The sequence below is a fragment of the Lycium ferocissimum genome, chromosome 12 (genome assembly GCF_029784015.1).
Source record: "Lycium ferocissimum isolate CSIRO_LF1 chromosome 12, AGI_CSIRO_Lferr_CH_V1, whole genome shotgun sequence".
NCBI lineage: Eukaryota > Viridiplantae > Streptophyta > Magnoliopsida > Solanales > Solanaceae > Lycium > Lycium ferocissimum.
In genome coordinates this window covers 61,733,399-61,742,474 of record NC_081353.1, presented here as the reverse complement: position 1 = coordinate 61,742,474, position 9,076 = coordinate 61,733,399, and the positions used below count along the sequence as shown (strand labels likewise).

The 9,076-nt window shown below is 34.4% G+C and overlaps 2 protein-coding genes across 2 annotated transcripts; one reads left to right on the top strand and one right to left on the bottom strand.

Annotated features, from left to right (window-relative positions):
- The first annotated feature begins 3,087 nt into the window (after positions 1-3,087).
- LOC132040411 (cell number regulator 2-like) lies at positions 3,088-5,340 on the top strand. Its single transcript, XM_059431047.1, has 4 exons — positions 3,088-3,513; positions 3,633-3,704; positions 3,816-4,025; positions 4,705-5,340. The coding sequence occupies exons 1-4, from the start codon at positions 3,402-3,404 to the stop codon at positions 4,782-4,784; spliced, it is 474 nt and encodes a 157-aa protein (XP_059287030.1). The 5' UTR covers positions 3,088-3,401; the 3' UTR covers positions 4,785-5,340.
- A 2,397-nt stretch (positions 5,341-7,737) lies between these two features.
- On the bottom strand, positions 7,738-8,271 carry LOC132039504 (geraniol 8-hydroxylase-like). The gene has a single exon (XM_059429974.1). The coding sequence runs from the start codon at positions 8,269-8,271 to the stop codon at positions 7,738-7,740; it is 534 nt and encodes a 177-aa protein (XP_059285957.1).
- Between the last annotated feature and the right edge of the window lie 805 nt (positions 8,272-9,076).

The window sequence follows — 9,076 nt, the reverse complement described above, 5'->3', positions numbered from 1 at the left end:
GCCCCTCCTTGCATAGATGGCCCTCTAATCGACCTTGCATGCATGGCCTTCTTGCAAGCATAACCTTCTTTGCACAAATAGCCAACTCCCGACCTTGTCCAAGTTTGCACATGTAGCCAATTTGCAAAAAATGTCCCTATTTGCATGTTTGGCCACTTTGCGCATGTTAGTCTCCTTTCTAGTAGCTTCTTCTTCAAGCCTCGCCCAAGCCACCTCCCACACATCATAGACCTCATTGTGGGGCTTGTATGGGCCTCCAAAGGCCTTCAACGCCATCCTTATCATCCATGCCGCTTGTAGAGCTTGAAGTTCCATATCTTGGCCTTGGATGTAAGTCTTGAAATGAGGTGTGCTAAGTAGGATCGTATCATGGAGCTCCCTACTGAGGGGGATGTTATACAAATATAATATACATATTTTTAGCCATAATTAGTACTCCCTCCGACCCAATTTATGTGATGCTCTTTCCTTTTTAGTTGATCCCAAAAAGAGTGATACTTTTCTATATTTAGTAACAACTTAACTTTAAATTTCTCATTTTACCCTTAATAAGATGAATTACAGCCGCACAAATATCTAAGACTTGTTTTAGACCACAAGTTTCAAAAGTTTTCTCTGATTCTTAAGCTCCGTGTCTAGTCAAACACCATCACATATATTAGGACGGAGGGAGCATATACCTTTATATAGTTTGCTAGCTGGTGTAATTATATTTATTGAGCGGACAAATGTGTTAAAAACACATCAGTTAAATCCTCCAAGCCAAAAACTTAAGTGGTGCATACAAGTTTAGAAAAAAGTATAAATACAAATTGTTTAAGTTCCCTTGCAAAGAGAAACTTCTAATCTACTGGTAGAAGTAATTCAAAAAGTGCTTTAGTTTATAAGTTGGAATTTCAGTTGCGACAGCATAACCTTTTCTTAGAATTTTGGCAAGATTAATCATTTGGAAAGTTACAAAGTTTGGCATTGAGTTGACATCGTGAGAATGAGGGAATAATGATATAATAATGTTCAAGTATATAGTATTACTCCTAACAAAGAAGTTGCCTATGACTTGTGACTTTGTCTGCTCTATGGTGAAGCACTACTCCAATTCTGCTGATGGCCAGTGGCACAGCTAATCATATAGATTAACTAAGAATAACCACCGGCCATGTGATTAAAATTGAGGAAATTCTATGGGAAAGATTGATTTTAGTTACACATAGTGGTCAACATGATATTTTTGCTTTCGGATTTCTTTTGGAATGATTGACAGTAAATTAGCCTCTAACTATTACTCCCTCCGTTTATTTTTGTTTTTCCTATATTGACTTACCATACCTCATGAGGAGTCACAAATAGAATGACAATTTTACTACATCACCCTCTAATTATCCCTAATTATTAAGTCATCTCTAACGGTTGAAATCAATCAAAACATACTTTAAAAGTTGTGCAGTCACTAAAAATTTCTTGAAGTTTTCAACTCAATAATTAATAATAAGGGTAAATAGGAATGAAATGGTGAATTATCTCTTCGTCCAAACTGACAAGTTAAAGTGAATATCTATTTTTAGTATACAGGACAAGTAAAAATAGACGGAGGGAGTAACATTAATGTAATACAAGGAAACTACTGAAGCCAAATGTTTTGACAACCATAGTTTGACTTATGACCGAGGGTTTGGAGACCGCACCAAAAGTCAGTAAGACTAGTTGACTTGTAATATTATCAACGTAATTTAACTTGTAAAAGTAAATTACATGCCTTCTATTTTAGGTTTTTTATTCAACTTATAGTTATGAGAAGTTACCAGCCTTATTTCTTAGGTTAATGAACAGTTACTTGTTTTATTTTAGGCTATTATAAGTACTTGTAAATATTATAAAAATGTTTTACACAATTCATTCCTTCACACTCCAAAAATTTGGGACAAAATTCTTACTTCAAAGGAGGATGACACCGATCGAGACTCTTATTCGCTATATATTTAGTACGTACCAGATATTAAATTCTCTAGAAATATATGTGGTTTAGTATCTTTAAGCTTGGCAATCACCCTGATTGATCTTGAGTCTAATATGTAAAAAACACGTACTGAGAATTATTCAAATGATAGCAGTCTTGCGTACCGCAAATGATCACTAACATTCAGAAAGTTGAAAAATATGAAATTTGAAGTACTTAAAATCTTAAATTGATCACTTTGAATGTCCATGATAGACTTGCCTCGACTGAGCACTTTGAGTGACCTTCTCGCTTTACTTACACATGAAGCGATATTGTGACCATGAGCATATTCTAACATGTGAGCCAAAATTCATCTAAAGAGGGATGACTCCACCTTTTCTAACTTCCTTGTTATGTATAGTTTGAGTAGGGGCCTTCCGAAAACAACCTCTCTGGGTAGGTGAGCCTCTGTGTCTTTCCTTTTTATGGGACTTCACTTGTGGGAATATACTGGGTATATTGTTTTGCTGTTGTTAGGGACGACTCCACCTATTAGTCAAGACTTTTTTTTAGTTGTACATACCCGACTTTACATTCCTAGAAAAAGAACCAACAACTTGAACGGTTGGCCAAATTTTTTTATCCACAAACAACTTGTCAACTTGTCATATATATATATATACACACACATATATATCCATATCTACAGATTCCAAATAAGGTGCCCGAAATAGAATGCGCTATGGTCCAAAGTTTATTATATTCTTATTTTTGAGGGTATGCGAGTTGACTCCAGCTTCAGACAAAAACGACGAAAAATTAGAAAAACACAATGTAAAAGAAAGAGAGAGTGGAGGATTTCTAAAATTGATTATTGCTTTTATACAGTTCGTACTATTTATGGAATATTGAACATCAAACTTTGAATATCTTTAGACAAGGAATAATTTTACTACTTGTCTTTCCCTTCTATTCAATGATAGAATAAAAATAGACTAATTTATTCTTTTTCTAATCGATCAAAGGGAACATTTCTAATTCTTAATTCTATAAGGTTGAACAAAAATTCCATTGACCATTTGATATAATTGTTATGCTTAGTGTGTGACTCGTATATTATTTTTTTTCATCTGAGGGAGGTGACATCTAATTCCAGCAATGCATGGAATCATAGAATTATGATATAAATGTTGTAACTTGTACATAATCTTCTCTTATTTCTAAGGAATCAAAACCATAATTGATAATTCAATTATATATTTTATCTATGCCCATCAAGTAGTTTAATATTGTTACACGACCTTACCATGACTCTTTTAAGTTACAAATAATTTTTCTTGTCCAAGCTCACGTAATTAATTGAGCCAAAGTTCTCACCTATATATTAGTTTACAAGTTCTTCATTATACACAAAAAAATCCACATACTTGCTAGCATAAGTTTTTTTTTTTTTTTTTTTAATACTATGTCAGAAGTGAATGCAAAATTAGCCATGACAGGAACTCCGCTTGCCAACACCGGTGTTCCGGGACAATGGACCACTGGTTTATGTGATTGTTGTGAAGATTCCTCTAACTGTAAGACCCTCAATTTTTTTCAAAAAATCTTTTTTGAAGAAGCAAAAAAACCTCCTTGTATTGTGGCCCTTTTCCCCTGATAATTATGAATTTAATCGATCAGTCTTGATTATTTACAGGCTGTGTCACTTGTTGCTGTCCTTGCGTCACGTTTGGACGAAATGTTGAGATAATTGACCAAGGAACTACTTGTAAGTTAAAATATTTTCATAATTCTCCTTACAAAGCATATTACAAAGCATACTAATAGTTTGTGGCAATAATATTCATTAATGACTACATATGTTAATACTTATGTGCAGCTTGTGCTCATGCTGGTGCAATATACTATTGCCTGGCTCATATTGGTTGGGCTTGTATCTACACATGCACTTATCGTACAAAATTGAGAGCCTACTTTAGCTTGCCAGAGGACCCTTGTGGAGATTGCCTTGTCCATTTCTGCTGTCTCCCTTGTGCTGTTTGCCAAGAATACAGAGAGCTCAAAAACCGCGGTTTTGACCCCTCCCAAGGTTTGTATGTATGTATGTGTATATATATATATATATATATATATATATATATATAATACTGCCAATTTTACGTGGCCTCCTTCATCTTTTAACTCATTGTAGTGTTGGGATTGAAATAACAAGACGACATGCGGAAACTAATAATTGCAAATCATGAACAATGATGCTAGAGGCTTGCGGACACTAGCTAGTCTTTTTATTCAGATACTTAGTTTGACAACATTGCTTCCAGTAAATGAAAATGGTGGAATCTAAATTGAGTGGCTTTTAAATATGTGAATTCTTCGTTTGGGATTCTGTTTCACCAAATTTTGGGAATTTGCAAGTTTAAGCATATTGCATGAAAAAGAATTAAGAGTACTAGTATACAAAAATGTTGGGTGGACTTTATTATGACCCAGAATAGCTCCCCCTAGAGGTTGCTCTAGCTAGATTTTTAAATTAATAAATGCAAAGTAAAACTACACCTCCTGTTGCTTTGCAATAGCGGATTCGAACTTAACATGATCACACTTTTCTGTAAGACTATGTAATATGAACTGTTTATATAACCACACAAAGAAAGAACCAAAAACTATTCAGTTGTTATAATGTGTTTGGTAACACACATACTAAATTGATTTGAATATCTGATGTGATTTGCAATCTAATGAATGATTTATTGGTTGCATGGGTAAAGGATGGTTGGCTAACGCTCAGAAATGGGGTCAAGCTGGACTGACTGTGCCTCCCACTATTACACCAGGAATGACTCGTTAAAAGATGTTTCAACCAGGCTGCAGGCTGTTCTACTTGTTTCTTAATTCTGTTGTATTTTTCTATTTCTAATAGTAGCATGTATTGAGTGAAAATTGTGAGAATTTTGCTTTCCTTGTTTTACCCTATATTAGTTGTGAACCTAGAGCTCTTCAATTTGGTCTGCTATAAATGAAGTTTAATTTTTTGTTGTCGTTTCTCAATTAAACTCCTTACTCATTGTGTTACTTTTGTTTTCTTCCTTTCGGTTTTTCGTCTAGTCATGGTTCTTGCATTTTTCAAGTAGCAGATCAAGCTTATTCCTAGCTAATAGGAAATCTAAGATAGCAGTAAATATACTTTTATGATGATTCTTGTAAATGTATACTAGGTGATGGACTGGGCTCAACATGCAAGTGTGTTTCTCATCTCTTTATGCAACAGGATTGGGTGTTTGATTCGGCTTCTCAAATGCAGAAGGGCGGAGCCACGTTAGCTCCGGGGGTTCATCCGAACTCCCTCGGTGAAAAATTACAGTATATTTTCAAAGTTAAAATTATTTTATTATGTATATATAGTAGATGTTGAACACCGAAACCGTGTATTTAACTTTTAGAATTTTTGAACCCCCTAGATGAAAATCCTGGCTCCGAGGTGGATCCAGGATTTAAACTCTACGGGTTCAATGTTTTAAATTATTAACATTGAACCTAATTTATTTATAGGTTATGGGTTCATATATACTAGTTATTGCAACTTTAGTAAATTTTTACATATAAATATATGTTCGTTGTTGAAAGTAAGAGATTCAATTGAATCCAGAGCCGGCCCCCTGGTAATGCAGCCCAAGCAACTGCTTTGGGCCTCATCTTTGGAGGGCCCCAAAATTTCTAGTACTCCGTATGTAGTTAGTCGTAATAGGTATAGTTGTTTATTTGAAAATAGAATTAGAAAGTACCATTTTCATAAAAAAAAAAAAAAAAGAGATGATGGGACCGTGAGATAAATTGGAAAGTGAAAAAGTATTTTAGGAATCTCTAGCCTCTTTCTTCATTTATACACAACCATCATTATCACAGGGTTCATAATTTTTTTTTTCTTTATTTTATCTCCTGTTACCTTTCTCTTCAAACTTGTACTTCACTTCTCCTTTTAATTGCAGAAAGTCAATTGCCAATTTTTTTATTTTTTTCTCAAGTTCTGGTATTGCATAAAGAGTATTCAAACAGTGAAATAATATCAAATTTTTTATTGTCGAAACAGGTTTGATTGTTCTATATTTTTAATATTTGGCATTTAAAATTTGTTATTTATTATATTTTTCTTTATGGTATATATGTCTTTTTAGTTACTTCTAGAATTTAAATATGTCAACTTGAAATTATGAATCCGGATTTCAAAACTCCAAAAAAACAGAGAAAGATTGAAACTTTAATACAATCCCAAAAAGAAGCCCTTGATAAATAATTTTTAATAAACAATAAAAATTCTAAATAAAATATGGGAGAATATATTGTAGATGAACAAATCACCAATATAATGGAGTTAGACGAGAATAAAATCCAGGAAGAAGAAGAAGCTGGTGAGAAATCGAATATATATTCTTAAGAAATTAATGTCAAATAAAATTCTGTATGAATTTCTTCTCTCTGGTGAAAAACTTTAAGGCCTCTCGTTGATGTTTTGCTTTAGGCCCGAAATATCATTGAGCCACCCTAATTGAACCCATAAATATTATGCTACATACGCCTCTGCTCAAATGCTTACTGCGAAGAAGCAGGTAGTTATAACAGAACAGAAGTTAACCCCAGTAAATAACAGCGCTTGACTGAATATGTGTTCCATCTTGAGCACTAATCAGTTTGTTGGTTCCGATATTTTTATATAGTAGTTATTAGGTGTTTACCTTACTCTAAATTATATAATACGATACAGTATAAAGTACAATATGTAACAATCATCCGAACAAGGCATATGTGCGTAGCCTTTTGACAGTGTTCATTCCTATAGCTAGAGTGGAATATGTTAGTGCAAGATTTTAATGATGACTACAACGTATTATGCAGGTACAAGAAGAAAGAGGACTAAAGTGTCACCACAAAAAGCGAAGACTATACAAGCAAAACCTACAGGGAAAGAATAAACAGAAGAATATGCATTAATCAATTAATGCAATAATACAAGGAAAGAAGATTTCATTCAAGTATCAACGGCCAGTTCCAGTTAAGGAAGCAAGTACCAATCGCCAAGAATCAAGTGAATAATCACGGACATAAATGAGAAATCTTCAATTAAAGATTTTACAAGTACCAAGCATGACTTCGCAAAGGAAAAAAAGAGATATGCTGCAATTTAATTGCTACAAACGAGGAAAGCAATCAGTCAAAGAAAACGCTCTAACCTTATTCTTGGAAATGGGATCAATCAATTCCTCTTTCCAAGGATCAATTCTCTTGGGTTGCCATCTTTGTGAAAGAGCCTAATGCCTATTTTCTAAGGCTATAAAAGGACGCTCAACGAAGAAGGAAAACATACATTCGTCTCAACCTTCTCAAGTTCTTTGCTTTACTTTTCATAAGCGTTGTATTTCTAAGTGATTTACTGTGTAAAAAAAATAAATTAAAAAAAAAAAAGAGGAGAGATAAAATATAGTTGGTGAGGAATTGTATCAAAAGATTACTAGAGTTTGAGTGTAGAAGTACGAGCTTCATTCAAACAAACCATTAGACCAAACCAATTTACAAAGAGCTACATAGAATACCCTTGCAACTCAATGGGACTAGAGTAGGATCTACATTGGATCCAAACCAGTATAAAATGTTGTGTGTCATTTACTTTCTGCAAGTTATTTTCTGCATTACTTAAGTACGAGTCGACTAGCACAATTATACGGTCGACTAACTAAACGAAAAATTACAATTTATCCCCCTCTGCCCTCCCTCCCTCCCCACCTCTTGCACTTTCATAATAGGGACAGCTAGTAGAGGTTGAGCTTTTGCCAAGGTAAGACTAATTTTTCCTCCATGTCCAAATCCTTAGGTACAATTCCACGATGTAGCTTCCAATTAAAGGTATTTAGCGATGAACCTAGTACTACTGGAACCATCCTAATAGCCAAAGGCAATCCAAGACAAATTCTTTGACTAGCACCAAACGGAATGAGCTCAAAATCCCCACCTCTAACATCCATTTCTGAATCCCAAAACCTCTCTAGCTTAAAGATCAACGGGTCTTCCCATAGACCAGCATCGCGTCCAATTGCCGATACATTCACAAGAACTTGAGTGTCTTTTGGGACTATATAGCCACAAAGCTCAATATCTTCCTCCACTTTGCGTGGAAGTAAGAAATGACCTGGAGGATGTATTCGTAAGGTTTCTTTCACGATGCATAGCAAGTAAGGTAGTTGTGCAAGATCAACTTCATCTATTAGTTTGCCTCTACAAATTACTTGTGCAAGTTCTTCTTGCTCTTTCTCCAAAGTATGTGGATTCTTAAGTAGTTCTGCCATTGCCAGCCCCTACTACAATCAACTCCGATAAAACGTATAGTGTGAGATCCTAAGTCATAGATGTCATAATCTAATAAAATGTTCCATCACATGTTACTGTCAATTGGGCGTACTAAAAAAGTCATCTCAGCCAAAAAATAAATAAATAAATAAATAAAAGAGGGGGGGGGGGGGGGGGCGGCGCAAAACAAAGTTAATAAGGCATGGTATTTTTGCACAAGTATTTAACCAAGTTACATATCGAAACATACAACAATGAAAAAGCTACAAAGTATTAACACTAAATTATTGAAATAATTCTTAGAGATCAACGAGGAAAGTAGATATTGGTACATTCAGGTAAAACAAGACCTACATCAAGCCTTACAATAAAATTATGGAGCATCAAAAAAGGGTTCAGACTATTAAAAGAAATGGGATATACATAATTAGAAGTGAAAACGAATTGCTTACTTCCGGTCAAGCTCATCCAAGAGGAGGGCATATGATTTCACCCTCTTAGGGCTATTATTTAAGATTACAAATACTTGTTGGAAGTAAACTAGGCGACTATTATCCATATCAAGGGAAAGACAAAATAATACTATCCACCCCACTTTATTGGGTATCAGTTGAATTTAATGGAACTTGATCTTCCTCATAGTTTGGATCGGGGTTATTATTTGTGTCAATGTTCATGGAAAAATAAGGTTTTTGTTTTTCTAGAGAGAAGGCAGAGAAATAACTTCTCACCTGGAAATTGCTACTTATACCTCCGATATGTTCAAAGTATTTACTCGAAATAACAGAATATTGTAGAGAAAGG

Coding starts and splice junctions, on each gene's coding strand:
- LOC132039504 (XM_059429974.1), bottom strand. CDS start 8,271: ATGGCAGAACTACTTAAGAATCCACATACTTTGGAGAAAGAGCAAGAA.
- LOC132040411 (XM_059431047.1), top strand. CDS start 3,402: ATGTCAGAAGTGAATGCAAAATTAGCCATGACAGGAACTCCGCTTGCC. Junction 3,705..3,815: donor AATTGACCAAGGAACTACTT/GTAAGTTAAAAT, acceptor ACTTATGTGCAG/CTTGTGCTCATGCTGGTGCA. Junction 4,026..4,704: donor CGGTTTTGACCCCTCCCAAG/GTTTGTATGTAT, acceptor GCATGGGTAAAG/GATGGTTGGCTAACGCTCAG.